This window comes from Antechinus flavipes, chromosome 2 (genome assembly GCF_016432865.1).
Source record: "Antechinus flavipes isolate AdamAnt ecotype Samford, QLD, Australia chromosome 2, AdamAnt_v2, whole genome shotgun sequence".
In the NCBI taxonomy this organism is placed as follows: Eukaryota; Metazoa; Chordata; class Mammalia; order Dasyuromorphia; family Dasyuridae; genus Antechinus; species Antechinus flavipes.
Window position 1 is genome coordinate 123,189,025 of NC_067399.1, and position 20,200 is coordinate 123,209,224.

General features: G+C 35.2%; 1 protein-coding gene across 1 annotated transcript in view; it reads right to left on the bottom strand.

Moving 5' to 3' along the window:
• Positions 1-4,099: 4,099 nt before the first annotated feature.
• Positions 4,100-20,200, bottom strand: part of MXD1 (MAX dimerization protein 1) — a 29,151-nt gene continuing 13,050 nt past the window's right edge. The window contains exons 4-6 of the mRNA XM_051975477.1: positions 11,526-11,640; positions 10,105-10,264; positions 4,100-9,535 (exon numbers count right to left, since the gene is read on the bottom strand). Coding sequence (XP_051831437.1) covers positions 9,348-9,535; positions 10,105-10,264; positions 11,526-11,640 — 463 coding nt within the window. The 3' untranslated portion in view covers positions 4,100-9,347. The remainder of the gene's footprint in view (positions 9,536-10,104; positions 10,265-11,525; positions 11,641-20,200) is intronic.

Genomic DNA, 20,200 nt, shown 5'->3' on the forward strand with positions numbered 1-20,200 from the left:
CCCCCTTAGAGTCAACTCAAACATCATTTTCTGATGAGGGCTCTCCAAACCGCATCTAAGGGAGGGATTCTTAACCATTTTTTGTATCAGAAGTCTATGGACCCTTTCTCTAAATAATATTTTTAAATGCATGAAATACTATAGGAATACCAAGAAAAACAATTATTTTTAAATGATTATCAAAATATATATTTTAAAAATTGAGTTCATGTAAACCAAGTTGATAATTCCTGCTCCAAGGTTATTTTGTATTTGCTCTGAAAGTTATTTATACTTATGTATGTAGATTCCCTTCACCTCATTAGACTATAAACTCCTTGAAGAGGCTACATTCATTTTTCCTTGTGTTCTCAGTACTTAAAGGACCTTACCTGACCCATAGTTGGCACGTTTTGATTGATTAATAATTTGTCTATTAGCCTTGGAGAATGAACTCTCTTTGCATCACTCCTATTTTCACAAACATCAGTTTCCTGTGTCCTATATATTTTTTTTGAAATTCCCAGATCAGTTATCCTGCCACACTACAAACATTGCTTTTCTTAGGGTACTACAGGCAGATTACAAGTCCATAGATATTGGAACCCGTTTTACTCATTTTAGGGTCAGAGGAGATTTACCTTATTTTACAGAGAAAGAAAATTTAGTGAGGAGAAATACCTTCTCTAAAAGCATATAGCTAGTAAACACAGAGCAAGATTCAAACCTAGGTCCTTTAGCTCTAAATTTAGTCCTTTTGCTAGCACATCATCTTTACTTAAAGGATTTCCTCACCTCTAATTCCCTTTCTCTCAAGCACCCAAATTCACAGTCTTTATGTCAACTTGGGGAGCACCAGGATGTTTTGACCTCAAATCAATCAACAGTTATTTAATAAGGATCTACTCTGTGTCAGGCACTTGGGATGCAAATACAATGAATGAAATAGTATATTTCTACTTTTGTTTTGGCCTATTTCTGGCTACCTTCATGTAATTTTTTTTTCGTCTCTAGCTTCTACTGAACTAAAACCCATAGTTCTTCTTCTCCAATTGCCATAGATTCCCACTGGAGCTATCTTCCATTGTTAAAAGGTGAAGTTGGATGAGCTGACTTCTAAGATTTTATTTTCATGTGCATATTAGTTAGTTTAAAAAAAAAAAACAATTATTTGGGCTCAAGTAAAGCAGTCAGAGTCAGCTTATAAAAATTGTTACAAGAACACATTTGATGGACTCTCCCCCAATCACTCCAGTCTGAACCCTACTGTAAAAGACTCCCAGGGTCCTAGAATCCCTAGGATTCCTCACCACAAAAGTCCTACCCTGAATGCTGTCCACCCAGATTCCACTTTTCCAATAATACAAGAATTCTGGGCCTTACTATCAGTTCTATCACATCTCTCCAAAGACCAGCAGGCCTTTGCTCTGCAAGCTGAACTTTTCTATAAGTGTTATCTCCTTAAGAAAAAGAACCATTGATTTTTTGTATTTTTGTATTTGTACTCCTAGCTTAGTAGGTATGTGGCATATAATGTTAAATAAATGCTTTTTCATTCTATCTCATTTTAACCCAATAACTATCATCAATTTTGGCTCATATTAATGATAGTTCTCTAAATCCCAGCTTCTTAAACTATGGACCCAACATGGGGTCATGTAACCGAATGTGGAGGTCACAAAATTATGATTTATTATCAGTAAATGTTAGATTTGTATACCTGGGCTCATGTAAAAATTTTTCAAACAAAAAGGGATCGCAAGTGGAAAAAGTTTAAGAAGTTGTGTTCTAAATAATGACTATTACATAGAGGCTTATGGAATTTAGAATTGGAAGGAACCTTAGAGATTATCTAACTCAACAACTGCATTTTATGACTATGGAAACTAAGGTCCTGAACTACTATTCTGAAAAACCAACATTAATACTTCAAAATTAAAGAGAGTTGACTCCCTAAAGTCAGTAAGTATGGTATTTCCTGTGTTCTAGAAGAGAAGTAATAATGGAGAAATGTTTTTAAATACTTCCATGGTATCTTCAAAGAAACTCTCAACTGCAGAGAAAAGTGCTGACTTACTAGGAGGAAAGAGTTGGGAAGTTATGAGGACAAAATGACACCATCAAAACCAAACTCAAAATACTACTGTAAGTTAATGTGTTGAAGGTTACTCTGTATTTTCAAAGACTCAAGCCAGAGAAGTACAAGGTACTTCCGAGTTCTTGAAATTCAGTGGATTTTCCCATTGCTTCTGTTAAGAAATCCCCACTTTGTCTCAGTAAACAAGAGCTCAAATTCTTGTTAGAACATTTTCTTCATGTATCCCACAGTCTAGTGTCAGGAAGATCCATTTTGAAGAGCATTCAATGGAACTTATCAGGGAATTACAAATCTGAACTAGATTGTACCTTATAATATTTGGTGAAGCAAATGTGCCTTGGGGCAATTCCCATTTTATACAAGAAACAGCTGATAGAACAGTGGATAGAGTTTTGAGCCTGAAGTCTAGAAGACCTGAATTCAAATTCTACCCCTGATATTTAGTAGCTATGTGACCTTGGGCAAATCACAAAATCTGTTTATCTGTTTTCTCAGCTGTAAAATGTAGATAATAGCACCTACTTCCTAGAGTTGTTTTGAGAATCATATAAGATGATGTTTGTAAAGCACTTATTAACATAGTGCCAGATACATATTAAGTATATTAATGCAAGCTATTATTGTTAGTTATTATTAGATGGGATGTCTGAGGCCCAGAGAATCTCAAGGTGAAGTAGCAAAAGTATTGTTACTGGGAATGCTCAAATAATGCTTATAGCCCTGACACTTCTGTGGAATGCAGCCCAGGACAAACATTGTAGTAAAATTACAAGATAGTGTGGTACAGTAAAATGAAAAACAGATTTGATATCAGGATTCCTTAGTCTTTGTTCCAAGTCTTGATTGTGCCATTGTGGACAAATCCCTTAACCTCTTTAGGTTTCAGTTTCCTTTCCTATAAAATGGAGAAAACATTCACTATATTTCACAGGATTATTTCAAGGAAAACAATTTGCAAACATTGAAAAACTATAGAAAGGTCAATTTCATTATTATTATATAAATACTTAGAAGATATCTACAGTATTTTTTGGAACCCAGCTTCTTAAACTGTGGTTCATGACTCTACATAGGGTCTTGTAACTGAACGTAGAAGTTGGAAAATTATGATTTATTATCAATAAATATTTAATTTGAAAAACTACTTTATGTTTCTATACATTGGGAGTCATGTGAAAATTTCTTGGGTGGAAAGATATCATGAGCAGAAAAAGTTTAAGAAACCCAGTTTTATAAGAATTAATTTTTAGGAAGAGGGATCATATATCCTTTCCCCTTTCCCCCCATTACTTAAAAATGATTTGCTCAAGGTCAAAATGGCTAAGCTAGAATATGAACTGGAATATGATTCCATGTCCATGGTTCTTCCTATGGCCACCATGCTATTTCAATGTTGACCAAAAGCAATAAGCAATCCTAAGAGCATTCAGCATTATGTGTTAGGGGTAATTTAGTGAATTATCCTTGGAATTGGAAGACCTGTGTTTCTTCATGTATCCCACAATTCTGGTCCTAACACTTACCTATTCAACAAGCACTTATTAAGCTAAAGTAAAAACAAATACACAAAAAATCCATATCAAATTTCTGCCATTGTTTAATATTTTCTGCCATATACTTAACAGGGGATACAATACTATAAACTGGAAAGTTATAGGGTCTCTTCCAGACTTGACATTCTGTGTTCTAAGATCCTTCCTAGCTCATGCTTAGTTGTGTATAGCTTTCAACTTTTGAAATCAAATAAAACTATCAGTGTAGCATAAGGTTCTTATAGTCTATCAGGATATTTAGCAACAATATAATTTAGGTGTTTATGATAGATGGTGTAACAGAAGTTTGAATAATAGATGGTTGCAACAGACAGCCCTTTGTGATCTAAATTTAAACACATTGTATATAAGAATTCATATGTGCTAAAAATAATAATAATAATTAATTTGGGGGATTAAAATTCAAAATCCAGACAACATATGAAGACATTGTAAAAAGCTGAGGAGAAAGAAATTATGGTGAGACAAGTTTCTTTAATAATGAAATAATTTATTTTCTTTTTCTTATTATTATTTTTAACAGTTGAACAATACAGAAGTTTACATATACACAGCAAGGTTCTCTAAAACATGTAGTTTCTAAAAATGCATGTGCTCACTGTAGTAAAAGCACCATTCTCTATGGTCTTGACCCAGGATTTACATTGGCGCGGTATTTACATTAGGAACTGAACATCTGGAAACAGAATTTCACACTCTCCCATCTGCTGCTCCCCCTATTTAGAATGCATTTACCCTTCAGAAGACATCCCCACCCCCAAATTGATGATTTAAAGAGCAATATTACAAAGAGCACCAATTCTAGGAATAAGGGATAAAGGCAAGTGTGGTTCTTAGGCAAAATTTAAAAGAACTGCCCAAAAAAAAAAAAAAAGTAAGAAAGGAAGGAAAGAAGGAAAGAAGCAAAGAAGCAAGGAAGGCAGGAAGGAAGGAAGGAAGGAAAGAAAAGGAAGGAAAGAAGGAAGGAAGGAAGGAAGGAAGGAAGGAAGGAAGGAAGGAAGGAAGGAAGGAAGGAAGGAAGGAAGGAAGGAAGGAAGGAAGAAAGGAAAGAAGGAAGGAAGGAAGAAAAAAAGAAGGAAGGAAGGAAGGAAGGAAGGAAAGAAAAGGTAGGAAGGAAGGAAGGAAGGAAGGAAGGAAGGAAGGAAGGAAGGAAGGAAGGAAGGAAGAAAGAAAACTGAAGCTAAATTAAGTCTTGATAAATCTAAAAGATTGGCCACTTTACTGAGTCTGATTTTATGATTTTGCTAGACGAAAAAGATACTCAATTTTTTCAGTCATGCAACAGCTGTTTTGAAAATAATAGTCTGGATCTAGCAGTGCCAGTCAATTAATTATTTTCTCATAAGTGTATGGCACAAGAAATTCATTCATGTCATAAATATAGAGAGTAAAAAACAAACAAAAAACCAACCATGATAAATCACACTTTTCACATCCCACTCAAGTAGCTTTAAAAAAGAAAGAAAAAAGGAAATGAAAAGAAAAAAGAGAAGAAAAGAAAAACATAGTACTAAGAAATCTAATTATGTAGAATGAGGCATCACTTTTATCTGGGGCCCATTTGGGTTTTCTCTTCCTAGGAAATAATTTAAATAGGAGTAGCTGTCTTATCTACAATAGTTGATGTATAGTTGCACAAATAATTGGCGTTTCCCCACATGTTGACATACCTGCCTTTTCCCACTAGACATTCAATGCCAAAGAGAGGAAGGTGAGTAGGATGTCAGAGAAGCCAAGAAGAAATAAGGGAGAAAGCAACTAGCGATCATCTACAGCATGGTTTAAAAAAAAATAAGAATGAAAAAGAAAAAGAAAAAAAAAAAAAAAAAAAAAGAAGATACCTTCCCAATATCCACAGTAGCAAAACTTGAAATTAATACACTAGTGGGGGCAGAAAGAGGAAACCCTACTGACTCCTTCATCCAGTCCTAAATATTGTTAGGTTTCATTTGTTGATGTGGAGTGAGTACTACCATTCTCTCAAATACACAGTGTATTCTTGGCCACATCTCATGGGGTCAGGGCAGAGGCAGTGGAATGCAAGTCAGAAGTTTTGTTTCATTTCATTTCATTTCAAAATAAAACCAAAAAATCCGAGGTGGAGGATGAGGGGAAATGCCAGGGAGTCCCCGCATCCAAAGTGCTAAAGTGGTTGGCCAATTGCAGAACAAGACTTTACATAATGCCCAACACTGAAATACAGTATTGAAATCATTTCGGCCTGTTTAATGACAGGCAGAAGAGTTCCCTGGAATGCTCAAAGTGCTGTGCTCTTTGAATTGGTATCAAATTAGCATTAACCTTGTGACTCAAGAAATTCACATGGTGTGGCTATCAGCACCTTGAAGAATTCAAGAGCTCTGCTTACCAGAAGAAAGCCTGAAATAAATACATAATGGGTGCTCAGCACTCAATACAAAGCCCCAAATAATAAAGACAATACTTTTTGGGATGTTAAAATAGAACAGCAACATGCTATATATACATATATTACTGTAAGAATTTCATTAAGCTTATTATCTAAGTGCAAGAGTTTGGTTTGTTTGTTCCAAATAAGGACCACAAGCCTCAATTTCACCACTTGTATTGCAATAGTGAAACCCAAGAATGCAGTGATTGGATGCTAGTTTAAATCAACTTTCACACAAAAATATGCATGTACACACATGTACGTACATATCTATCCATAGGTACAACTGTCAAAATCTTAAAGGCTGGGGGTTTACATGTTTGGCCCCTCCCCTCCCCCACCTCAACTACCCCATCTAAAAAGGTTTTCTTTTTAATAAAAACAAAAAACAAACAAATAAAACCCCTGATGCAGCTCTTTAACAATAATGCTGGTGGATCAGTGAATTGGAGAGAAAAGGCTGGCAAATCAGTGCTACCATTTCAGCAACATGGGGAGAATTAGCTGCCTTGGCATGAGTTGGTTTAAAACCAAGAGAATCACAGAGAAGAAACACCCAGGGTTGGTCCCAATAATTAAGGTATTGGTTACCCTGGAGCCCAGCTTGGCAAGCTAACTTTATCTGCTTAGAACTTTTGAAAGCCATGTCTAACCCTGGTGTCAGTTTGACATAAGTGCATTAATATATGTGTATAAATATATATACACACACGTGTATACACACATATATTTATATACTAACTTCCACATTTCTACGCAATCAAATTGAAAAGGACCAGACAAACAGTGTGAAGGTCAAATAATTACTGTTTTATATTGGGACAACACATTTAATATTATTTCAACCAAAGAGACAAAAATGCAGTTTTAAATCAAAGGCACAACAACTAAAACACAGAAAATACTGGCGGCTCTCAGACGCCTTATTTCTAAATTAAATAAACAAGTACACAATTTTGTTCCCTCCCCCAATTCAGGCCCACAAGCTTTCCCTACCCCTCAAACCTACACTTCCTGATGCCTTAAAGCATCTACTACTTGGGGCTTGGACTCCTGAAGGTGGTTCAAGTGTAACATTTCATTAGCTAACAAAATGCTTGTGAGGTCTTGCAAAGGGCATCAGAGCAGGTACCTCAAAGTGCAGGCATATCTGTACCTTTTCCAAACATGTTACAGGCCGAGCTAACTCTCTTAACACTATCTTTCTGCTTGGACTCAGGAAGCAGGCTTAATAAATGCAAAAGGCATACAAGTTGTATTTCAGTGCAAATCTTCTGCTGGTAATCAGAAAAAGTTCCAGCTATTTTTAAAAAATCCTTCTTTTTTACTCCACCCTCCCACCTCCCCTTTTTCCCCACAAAAAGAAAATTAAATAGCACAAAAAAGAAAGGGGAAAAACAAGGAGAGACTTTGGAGTTTAAGTAATCCACTAGCCCTAATTCCCATATTTTTTTAAAATTCAAAAAGAATCATTTTTTTTTAAAGAGCCTAAAAGTAATCTGGTTTTATTTAGGCAGCTGATCATTTTTAAACTCTGAGCATAGGCTCTCTCTGAATTTGTATATGGAATTTACTTTAGAGTATATGGAATGATTTGAGGCAGCTAGATGTATAATCAGGCTGAACACACATACATATGATAAAGATTGCAGGCAAGCAAGAAAGCCCATGGTGGTTGTCTATCACTGATTAAGCTATATAGCCCTTATAAATGTGAAGTATCTATGGTATTTGGGACTGCTCTAATCACCTTGTGCCAGTTGCTGTATTTTAGTTTTATGCATCTTATGAATGGTCCAAATTCAATGAACAGATTAGCCCAAAAGGCGCAAAATATCAAGGCCTTAAGATGTTCAAAAGAAAAAGATTAAGGGGAAATGAACAGATTTTAGTGAGCAGATATCTACATACAAAGTTTCCAGAACATCTATAAAAGCATGTTTTAAGAATTTCTTCTCCAACATTAGTTTATATAAAAATGAATAAATAGTATTTATAGATTTAATGTGTTTATGTACATATACATGTGCTCTGTTAAGCTTAAATAAAAATGCTACAAGGTGGGGGACCAAGCTGGGGAGAAACCATGGCCAAAGAGGAAAAAAAAAAATCAGCTTTCTAAATTAGCAACCCCAAAGCCTCCATAAACAAGTTTCTGGGAGTGTCTAAAAATAATTCAACAAGGTGAGGAACTGTAGTAACATTGTACTATCCCCTTGTGTTTACTTGCAACATAGAAAGTAGCAATGTGAACTTTTCCTTTCATTAATGACAGAAGCTAGCTCAGCTAGCTCTACAGCACAATTATTGCTGAAGGTTAAATAGGAAAATAGATTGGAACTGGACCAAATGTTGCTTTTTTTTTTTTTAAAGAGGCATAATCATTTTTGTGCTAATGGGAAATGGAGATCATCTTGTTCATCTCTGAGGTAGAAAAAAAATTATCCCAGAGACAAGTAGTATTAAACTTTGAGGAAAAATAAATGTGTCTTGGGACAGCACTATTCAGTGATAATATGGTGCAATCCCCAGAACATGAGATGGGGATAGATTGTACCATTTAGTTGGTGAGAAAAACATTCAAGAAACTTGATGAGTTGTGTAACCCCGAAGACATGTTGTCACATCGAGGTGCCTGGTTTAAAGCAAGATATACTGCCCAAGGCTACATACGGGTTTGGAGAAATTCATGTGCAGTATTTGAGGGGTAAGTTTTCAGAGGATTAGGGATTTTTTTTTCCTAGCATTCCCAGGAAAACCTGGGGTGAGGCACACAGTTAAGCGCTCTTAAATGCTCTTTTCAAAGCTTACTTCATAGTTCTGAGATTAGGATCTCAACTTGAAAAGTTTGGTTCCTTCAGGTTTTTTTGAACAGAAGTCACAATTGGACAATTTTGCTAGACAAGATACATAAACATAGCAAACAGAAAAATTTAAGATAGGTTGAGAAGACTAAATGATGACAATAAGTAAAAGGGGAAATTACTGATATTTGGGAGTTGGCTCTAAGTCTAAATATTCTTGGATGTTTCAAAATTTGGTTGGAATGTACAGTCTCACAGAGATGAATTTTTATGGACAGAAAGAGAAGCTAGTGGATGCAATCAGATGTGTGCTCCAGAGAGTAGCTTTGTAAACCCACGACCCTATGCACTTTTTCTTGAAAACTTAGGCAAAGCTGATTTGGGTAAAGGTGGTGGTACATTGAAATTTACGTGCAAGGGAATTGTGGGAAGGTCCAATACACTACCTAATAAGATCCGAGAGGGAAAACCATAAGGAAGGCAGCCACTGCTAGAGCCGTCTCTTATAGACTGAGACAAGTCTTGTGATTGTCCTGTAGCTTTATTCTCTTAATGCTGGAGCTCGAGTAGCCCTCATCACTGCAGAGGCTCTGCATGCTCCCCCTCTCATCCGAGTCACTCACGCTGCTGCTGCTCCAGTCCAGATCGCCTGTGAGATAGTCTGTGCTTTCAACGTCCACGTCAATTTCTTCTATAGAGAAGAGCAAAAGGGAGAGTTGAGGGAATTCACAGTCAAAATAGAGCAGACAACTCAGGCCCCAACTCCAATGAATGTAAAAACTGTTTTCCCTCCCTGAACGTATCTGGGGAATTGAAGGAAAAAAGATTGTTTCCTGAAATAATTCTTGTTAGCCATTGCTTAAGTTCTTCAGATGAGTGCCAGTCCTCCTTTTCAATTTAGGCTGCATCATGCTGACGAGATAACGTGGTTATTATAGAAAATCCTGGATTTGGAGTCAAAGGTGCTTTGTTTGAATTTTGGCTCTGACACTTTCTAGCTGTATGAACACAAGTAGGTTATTTAATTTCCTTCCGAGCCTCAGTTGTCTCATCTGTAAGTTAGGACTACCTACCTCACACAGAGCTGTTAAGGGAAGTGTTTATAAACATCGAGAGTACCAGGAAATAGCAGTTAGCATTATTATTTGTATGAATTATATGTATTACTTTGTGGAGCATGGAGAAGGGAAAATATGGATGTGGAAGAGTGAAGGGAAGATATTTCAAATGAAAACACAGTCATTGAAAAGAGGGTCTCACCTCTATCTGAGTCAGAGCGCTCTGAGCAGACTGTCGATCCTATGCTGTCCATTCTTATCCTCTCAATGCCCAATTTCTCCAACTGCCTTTTCAGGTGCCGCTGTTCTCGCTGTAATTGGTCTATTTGGTGTACTGCTTTTCTGTCACAGTCTTCAAGCTTCTGCAGGTTAAAGGAGTTTTCAGAGGAATCCTTAGATTAGGGCTTATAAACCAGTAATTAACTACCTTGAATCTGTGTCTCATTTCTGAAACACACTCCTGTCCCCAGAAGGCTTTCTGGTGTCTTGACTTTCTTGCTTATCTCAGTAAGGAAGCTCACTGGGGAGCCACTGGTATTGTCCTCCAATGTCTATGACATCAATAATCATTTCCTTATAGGGATCACAGCTTTAGATCTTGAAGGAATCACAGACTCCTTCTAGTTCATTTTTAAAATGAGGAAACTGAGGCCCAGAAAGGGTAAGTGACTTTTCCGAGGTCACACAGGCAATGTGTGTGCGAGGTAGGACTTGAAGCCAGGCCCTGCGGCTCCACTTCCAGTGCTCTTTCCAACTGCACCACTTGCCCCGCTGAAGAATGTGGTCTGGTAGCCCAGCATCCTATCTTTGGGGTCAAGAATGCTCTGAGATCTGTCTTATGTGTCTAGGGGACACACTGCACTTTAAGTCTCACAATATTGGAAGAGCTTTGAAGAAGCTATAGGTTAAAAAGTCTTGAGAAACAGACCTCAATTTAAAGTCATTTTTATTCAACATATCTCCCTCAGTTACAGAAGTACTTTTTGTGTCACGTTAAGTATCAAATTAACTTCTTTTAAAGCCCATAATAACAGTTCCTTTTAAACCATTATTTTAATCACCTGGCACAAGAGCTGAGACATCATTTACATTTTCAGGGAGTACTCATTTTAACACATCCCTCCTCCACTTTGCCATATTCCCTGCCATCAGAACAATATTCTGTAGAGTAGGAGTGTCAAATTCAAAAAGAAACAGGGGCCACTAAAATATACAAAGGACTCCTATGGGCAGCATATTGATTTAGAAAATCACACAAGTTTATACATTTCTTTTTTCATTACTATATCAAAGAATTAAAATCAGTTAGGAACTACATTTTAATGTAGATTGGGTTTCACCTGAGAATGTTAGGAGCCACATGTTTGACACCTCTGCTTTAGAGCAGAAAAGTTCTAAAAGATGGTGTCTTTTCCCAGTGTTGTCTTATGAGACTTATCAACCAGAAGTCAAACCACAATTTATCCTATTGATGAAGTGCCTTAAGCAGGAATCTTGATACAGAATAAAATGAATATAACACAATTTTTCATATCAACAATTTGTTAACAAGCAGTCCAGACCTTCATAAACAAGAAAAATTTTCACTGGAAATTCAAGGAAGGAAGCCAAATGTACACTCGCCTTTATGTGTAACTTTGCTTTTGTTAATAAGCTTAAAGTAGTATGACGATTCGACTCAGGTCCAAGTGGTACGAGCCCCTTCAGCTTCTCAAGGCACAAGCGAAGGTGGGCACGTCTGCAATGCAAAAAGTCACATTTGCACTTCAGAATACAAGATCAGGCAGGAAAAGTCAGCAAGAATAAATGGTAACAGGACAAGATAGATTTTAAAGGTATCATTGGAAAAGATATTGGTAAAATCAATTTTCTTTTCCCATCAGATGATTGAATAAAAATCAGTAAGTATTGGGAGCCTTGTCTATAATGTGAAACCCCCTTTTATAATATTGATAATTTTTTGATGATAATGCGGTACTACCATTAGTTCCTATAGGCTATACTAGATCACACTTGTCTTGTTTGGAATTATGTTTCTAGGACCATTTTATCAGAAATACATATAAATCCACATAATAATAAAACACTGTGTGGCTAAGATCCTATTCAATTTGTCTTTGATGTATATTTTTAAACAGACACTGAATAGTCTCCAATTAGGACCGGAAAGAAGTGCTTTATTGTAATCAATAAATTAAGTAACAGGTATTAAATTCCTATTATGTACCTAGGTATTAGGTACAAATGATGAAACAATTCCTATATGCAATAAACATCCTAATGGGGGAAAACAACAAATTACATACAGCATAAATACAAATAAAAAAAAAAGTAGCAAAAATACAAGATAATTTAAGAAGGAGACAATAGCAGTTGGAGAAATTAGGAAGGAAAGTTTTCATGTAAAAGATGATAACCAAGTGGCATCTTAAAGAAAGAGAAGGATTCTATAAGGAAGAGATGGAAGAAGTGCATTCCAGGAATATGAGACAGGTATAGGAAAGGCATGGTGAATGGAGATGGAATATTATGTATAAGGAACAAAGAGAAGGCCAGTTTAACTCATCTCAGAATAAAAAACAGGAAGTAACATACAATGAGGCTGGAAAGAGAGGCTAGGGCCAGATTGTGAAAAGATTTAAAAGCTAAACTGAGGGGTTTCTGTTTTATTGCAAAGATAATATGAAGCTACTGAAAGCAATTGAATAGAGGAGTCATACAGTAAGACCTGTTTTAGGAAATTTCTTTGGCAACAATTTGTAGGATAGACTGAAGTTGGGAGAGACCTGAAGCTGAAAGCCCAATAGGAGATTGTTGCAATGATATAGGTGAGTGGTGATAAGGGTTTAAATTAATTTAAGCTCTTATCACCACTCGTCTATATCATATCTTAGGGTATTAATAGCCATTATTATTATAATTATTATTATAATTAGCCAATAACTATGATGTGGTTGAAGAGCTTACAAAAGAGATTGAGAAAGGGTGATCAGGAAGGTAGGAAGCAAATCAAGAGAGAAGAGTATAACAAAAATTTAGGAGGAAAAGATAATCAACTATGTCAGATGCAGAGTATAGGTTAAGAAGGATTAGGAATTTGGGATCAGGAACAGATTTGACAATTAAGTGATCACTGGAAACTTTGGAAAGAGAAGTTTTTGTTGAGTGATGAGGTTGGAAGTAAGATTGCAAGGAGTTGGGAAGTAACTGAGAAGTGGAGTGTAGACAGCTTTTTCAAGTAGTTTGATTGAGAAGGAGAGGAGATATATTATTTGAAGGCTTAAGGGATTGGTAGAAGTGAAATTTTTTTTTTCCTTAAAGGATGAAGGACACTTAGATGAGTTTGAATGTACATAGTAGGAAAAGAACTAGTTGGTAGAAATTGAAGATTTGAGAAAAAGGATGATATACTATGTTGGAAAAGTATGGGATCAAATATATATGTAGAAGACTGGCCTTGCCAAAAAGGCCACTGTTCGGTCACATATCATGGGAAGGAAGAGAGAATAGGGGTTTTGAGATGAAGAGAATGTAAGGAGAGAAAGCTTATGTGGGACATGACGCTCTCTTTGAATGGTCTCATTTTTATCAATAAAGTCATAAACAAACTCCTCAGCTTAGTGGAGTAGAAAGTGGGAAAGGAGGCTTAAAGAGAGAAGAGAAGGTTTGGAATAGCTCTTGTGAAAAGAGAGATAGGGAATCAATTAGGAAGAAATAAACAGGGTATCGCTGCAATGAGAGCCAAATTCAGGTTGGATAATTTGTATTTATTTTTGTAATATACCCAATTTGCTCAATAGTGAGACTTCATTCAGTTGTGTTCAGTAGCTCTTCAGTAGGAATGGAAGAGGTAGATGATGGGAGTAACTTAAGGCTGAGGTTTGGCAAGAGAAAACTGTTATCAGGTCAATGTCACTATACATATTAGAGACAGTCACACATAACTACTCTCCAAGCCACAGGACTTAATTGAATAAAACAGAGAGGTATGGAGAAAAGTTGGGAGAAGATAGAAAATTATATTTTAAAGTGCTAGGTAAGAATAGTTTACTGAGGGCAGCTAGATGGCACAGTGGATTGAGCACCAGCCCTGAAGTCAGGAGGATCTGAGTTCAAATCTGATCTCAGACACTTAATACTTCCTAGCTGTGTGACCCTAGGAAGTCACTTAACCCCAATCTCCTCAGGGAAAAAACAAGAATAGTTTACTGACATATGGTGTATGGCTTATAAGTGTCCATTAGGTTTCTCTGAAATAAATGATACCTTAGTTTGGACTTTATTATGCCAAAATTTAAGAATCAGTCCAGTCTAGTTTCTCTAGATATAAGAAAAAAAAAAAAAAAACTACTACAATTTGATTTTCTTTATACTTCTCTATAAAGACTTCTAAGATTACTCTAATATAAATTAATCCCTTCTTTCCCTAAACTCAACCTTTCTTATTGATAATACCCATTTTGACAAGACAGAAAACATGACATCTATTGTATCCTTAGTTTCTCAAATCTATACTTCCCCATTAGAGAATAAGCTTTTTGAGGGCAAAGACAGTATCATAAATGTCTTTTTGACATAATACTAGTAACCATTTTGTACAAGATTTGTATGTAAATATATTTTGATTGATTTGATAAGTTGCAGGACAGTTATAAAGAACCAAGAGATTTAAGTTTCTTTTCTATCGCTCCAAATGACAAAATTGGGACTTATGGCTAGAAGTTACAAGAAGGCATTTTGGTTCAACATAAGGTAGAATTAGGAATATGAGCTTATCCAAAAATGAAAAAGGGCACTTCATGTGACAGTATGGGTTCCTTCACTGGAAGTGTTAAAACAGAAGCTATACACCCCTTTATCATTATTATATAAAGAGAGTATAGAATAGGGTAGACTTAATGACCTTCCAGCTCTAAAATACTGCTATTCTGGTACTACATGCATAATTTTCTTGGTTTCAGAATTTCAATTTCACTGTAGTCTATAAGCAAAGTAATTTAACTATAGGCAAAGTCAAATTCACTTGAAGCTTGGTTTCCCCTTTTGGATTTTTTTCTTTTAACAGTTTTACTCAGTGGTCTTGTGGTAAGAAAAAAAGGTATTGTTCAAAGTCTAACAAAAGGAGAACAATCTTTAGAGAAGGCCAACTGGTCAGCAGGTATGATCCTCAGTTCTCCTCATGATTTGGAGATTTTCACTTACTATGGAAAGTGAATTGTTCTCTTAGTAGAGAATAATATCAAACAAGTTTTAAAAAGGAGTTAGTTATAAAATGTAGAAGTGTGAGTTCAAAACTAGTTTGGAGTTGGGAATATTGACTGTATAAAAAAGACCATCCCTCATAAAACTTCCATTCTCTCTGAAAATCTTCAGATTTGTACTATTTCACTACCCACAAGTGAGGAAATAGATTATCAACTTACTTCGCCTTATTGATACATTAAAAAAAAAAAAAACAGAGAAAACAGCTATTAGCAGATGAAAAACATTTACTCTGTAAGGGGATAATTTGGATAAAATTTAGAAAAATGGATTATTTTATTGAAAACACCATGTGACATTGTAGTCACTTATTCCTTTACACAGATAAGATTTCCTACTCACTTCAAAACCATCAGTTTCCAAATGAATAACAACAAAAATCAAAGCTGATCAAAACCAAAATCAAAACCATTTTAAACTTAATAGAGTAGTAGGGTGGCATCTTTATATTTATCTTTTCTTGTTGTATTTAGATATCTGAATATTTAAATTATTTTGAGGGTAGTGGGCAGATAAAAGGATAAAATCCAGGAAAACAATCTCTTATTTTTAACCATTTCTAGAATTCTATGAATCATAAATCAAATAAGACATATATTTTATTCTATAATCAACTATAGCATTCAATATAAAATTTGGTCAAAATATCTTAAGATTGTCAAAGAACAAATCAAGATTAATTCTCTCTTCTTTGTCTATATGTCTGTCTTTTTCTTTCTAATATATGCCAAACATACTTTTTTTCACAAACTAGCTTTGCATGTATGAAAATGTGAACTTAGTCCCTGGGGGAAATGGAAGATTTTTAGCTCCATGATATTTTATAGGCATCTATAGCAAAGCTTCTTTACCTGCTGACTATTTAGAAAGGGCAGTTTAATTATTCTAAACATACCTTTGCCCTATAGTAGTCTTCATGGACCAATCTACCTTTGACCTCAACTGTGATTAGCAATTAGAAGGAACAAACATAGCTCATATGATAGTTAACTTTTTTTTGAACTAGTCCTTTATTTCAACAGTATGGAGAACTACCAGTATGGAAGTCAACTGATGACTACTTTAGATCATTGGATCAAGGATCTAGAACTAAAAAGGGACCTCAGAGGAGCCGATCTAATCTAATTTCTTCATATTACAGATGATGAAACTGAGGTCGGGAGAGGTGTAAAATGACTTTCTCAGAGTCATAAAAGTATTAAGACCAAAAGGATTCAAATCTAGTTCTCCTCTGATTTCAGGGTTATGCTGACTCCTCTAAACTTAAAGGTTTTTTTTGGCAGAGTGCATGTGTGCAAGAGTACATGTGCGCATATATGTATGTGTGCATGTGTGTATGTCTATGTGTTTTCTATGGGAAGCTTGGAGGCAACACTAGAGGGTGTCAAAATTTTGAGTTGATTTCCCTATTCAAATTTTCTAGATCTGTATGACAGATATAATACTACTATATGGGCAGATTATTGAGTAGGGAATTCTTTCAAACTTGTTTCTGTTTGCAGAAGGGTGATTACTGCTAGGGAAATGAAGATAATTAAAGCAATTTAATATTTCTTTTTAAGTCAGATGGGAACTAAACTGTATTTTACTAGGCAGATGAGAATTATAGGCTGTTATTCTATAAAGGAGACTGAAATCTTCTGGAATTAAAAGATTTAAGGGAATGTCTGACCCATTTCCAAGGAAACACAAATCTTGTTTATGCCAAGGGAACATTTTTTTAATCTTAAAAAATTTTTACATGAAGTTAATATGTAAAAGAGGAAAAATTCCTTCACAGTCAATGATATGAAGAAAGAACAATTAGAAGGGAAATTAAACTACTCAACAGCAAAGGCTCAAATACACTTTAACTTCACTAGTGTTCTAGGGAGCAAGATTTGAAACTCAAATGCAGAAACATGCAAAGGAATGCTCAATTACATATAGTTCTGGTAGATGTTAGAGGCAGAAGGAAAATTATGAATCATATAGACTATTCATCTACACCATACATAAATTTGCTCAATAAGTCTTTTGGTTTCCATTTTAATATTTTCAGAAATGAGGTACTCAGTACTCATGAAGCCATCCTATTTCATTTCAGGAGACTTCTAAACTTGTGAGCAAGTTCTAATTTATATTAATCCAAAATCTGCTTTCCTTCTACCCATTACTTCTAATTCTTTCCTCTGGAGCCACAAAAGCAAGTATTATCCCTCCTCGCATGGCAGCCATTCAAATATTTGACAAAAGCGATCATATCCTCAGTAAATCTCTTCTCTAGGAGCACCATCTCCAGTTTCTTCAACTGTTCTCATGTCCTGCGTAATCTTTATTTTTTCAGTTTTGAATTATGGCATCACAAATTAAGAGATAGAAGGGATTTTATATAGTTCAGCCTTTTTTACAGATGAGGAAACTGAGACCCAGAGAGGTTAAATGACTTGTCCAAGATCACACTAAGCAACAAACCCAGGATTTGAATCTGAATCCTCTGACTCTAAATCCAGAGTTTATCCAATTTTGGCATTCTACTTTATTCATTCAGATTACCTTATTCTAAGTCTGATCAATTCTTGAATATGCTAATTCTTGAATTGTTCTTTGTGATATGGTATATAGAATTAGATACAATATTCTAAATGTTATTTAACAGTACAATAAGTACATTGGGGAAATAAGAACTATTTCCCTTGATCTGGACACTAGACTTCTAATGATAAAGCCTTCGATTATTTTCTTTATTTTGGTACTTTGAAGACACTGATGTTTCAGGTTGGAATATCAGTCAACTAAAACCCATAGGCCTATTGACATCAAGTCAAGACAGGATTTTCATTGATACCCTTCATTTTTCAAACCTCATACAGAACAGTGTTTATATTTCTATTATATATCTGTGTTACATTTGGCATTTTAGTTATTATATATAATTCCCATCTCTCCATTAGACAGTTAACTCAATGAGGACAGAGACCATGACTTGCATGTCTTTGTAGTTCCCTTGGCATGTAGCACAATGCTCTGTGCATAGTAGATATTTAATAAAGTGTTGATTAAACTGAATTTAGGTTAACTTTAGCCTTTTAACCTTGAAGAATTCAGGATATATTTGTAGGCAAGAAATAAAATACAGTGCTATTCTGGGGAAGAAAATGCAAATAGGATCAAAGATCAATTCAACTTAACAAATATTTGTTATTAAATGCTTATTAAGTAGAATGTCTCTTCCAAGATCCTATTTTAATTTCCCATAATGAAGTGAAAATGATTATGGGTTCTTGAAAGCTAAGTAGGTGAAATGTAAGTTTTGATCAGGTTAGAAAATCTTCAAGTATAGACTTAGCAATAGACGGTTTAATTTTTTGTTTGAGGATCAGCCTATCTAAGGTGATCATTTCTTCAGCCACAATAATTCTAAAGGAGTAAAAGGAAGTGAAAGTAAAAGGAAGCAATCTGTATCATAGGTTTCTTAAGTACTGAAATAAGTGATGGGCCCTGGGGCCCATGAAGAAGAAAAATCACTATAGTTCCTGTCATCAAAGTAAGCAAAAAGCAGAAGATGAATAGAAAAGGTCAAATGACAGAAATGGGAAAACTGGATAAAAGGGATTACCTAGCTAGAACTTTTCCCTCTCTTCTCCTCTCAATATTGACTTATTGTGGCAAAGAGTGAATCTGTGGGTGATAGATAAGTAGCTTCAGATCTTTATATCTTCCTTTCTGAAATGAACAACTGGGATCCCACTATACTTATAGTATATTTGTATCTAACAGCTTTATCAGAGGAGAATTTTAGTGGAACAGATTGGTTTAGAAAGGCTGATAAATATCCAAATCCAATGCCTAATTTTAAAGCATTCATTACAGTGAGAATGCTAGATTATGATACAATTAGTAAAAATTTAAGTTAGCAATTAGACCTCAACTTATAATACCAACAGGACAACAGGCATGGTATTTAAAGAATTTTTTTCAAAAAGATATTTTCCTAAAAAGAGAAGAGGGGGGAAAAAAAGAATTCACATACTATATAATTCCACTATACATTTTCCATGACTGATGCTAGCCACAAAAAAAAAAAAATTCTATTATATGAAGCATTCCTCTTACTCAAGCTTCAAACTATAGGTAGACAGGAAAGCAGAACAGACTATCAACTGATAACTTTGAATTTGGCACTCCTTATTTAAGTCATTAGACCCTTTCACTCATACTCCGATTATGTTGTCTCTTCAAGCTGAAAAATTTGGAAGCTTGGGAATGAGTAATTCAAAAGGGTTAGATCAGAGGTAGGCCATAAATGCCATTAATTCAGGATACTACATTTAGCTACTGAATTTAGATGATATATGGAATTTAGACAATATAGACAATATCTATATTTTTCATCTCTGTCATTCCCCAAAGTATTTCTCGGCTTGCCCAAATTGCTGATTGTGAGTACACTCTCTTAGGATTGCCAAATCAGGCTTTATTCTATTTTTGAGGTGCACAGTTGGTTTAAAAAAAATCATTCATACTTTCTATAGTTTAAGAATGAAAGGTGAGTAACCTGGTGGATATAAGTGGGCTGCAGTATCATTTCAATGGTGACCTATGCCCAAGAAATGTGGTATAAGGGTCATCTTAGAAGAAATATATTATTTGAAAAGGAGGTAAATTGGTAATGTGATAAGAGCAAGAAATAATAGATGTACAGCCTAAGAGTCAAGCTAGAAGCACAAAAGATTTAAAAAAAGCTCAAGCACATTGGTTTTATCTCCTGCAGAGAATCTACTGTGGAACACAGATAAAAAACATATACAAAGAAGAGGCATGGATGGGTTGCATTATATATGGATGGAAGAAACCCACATGGCCAAAATCCCAGATTCCCTGAGATAGCATTTAAATCAAATATTCCCTTTTATTAGAGTTTTTCAGTTATGGATGAGGCATGGAAAGTTGGATTAAGGCATAGCATAAAGGGTTGGTATATAACAGATGATTTAAATAGTGAAATAGGAAAGATGGTTGAGGGCTTGAAATACACTTATCCTTTTGCCACTTCC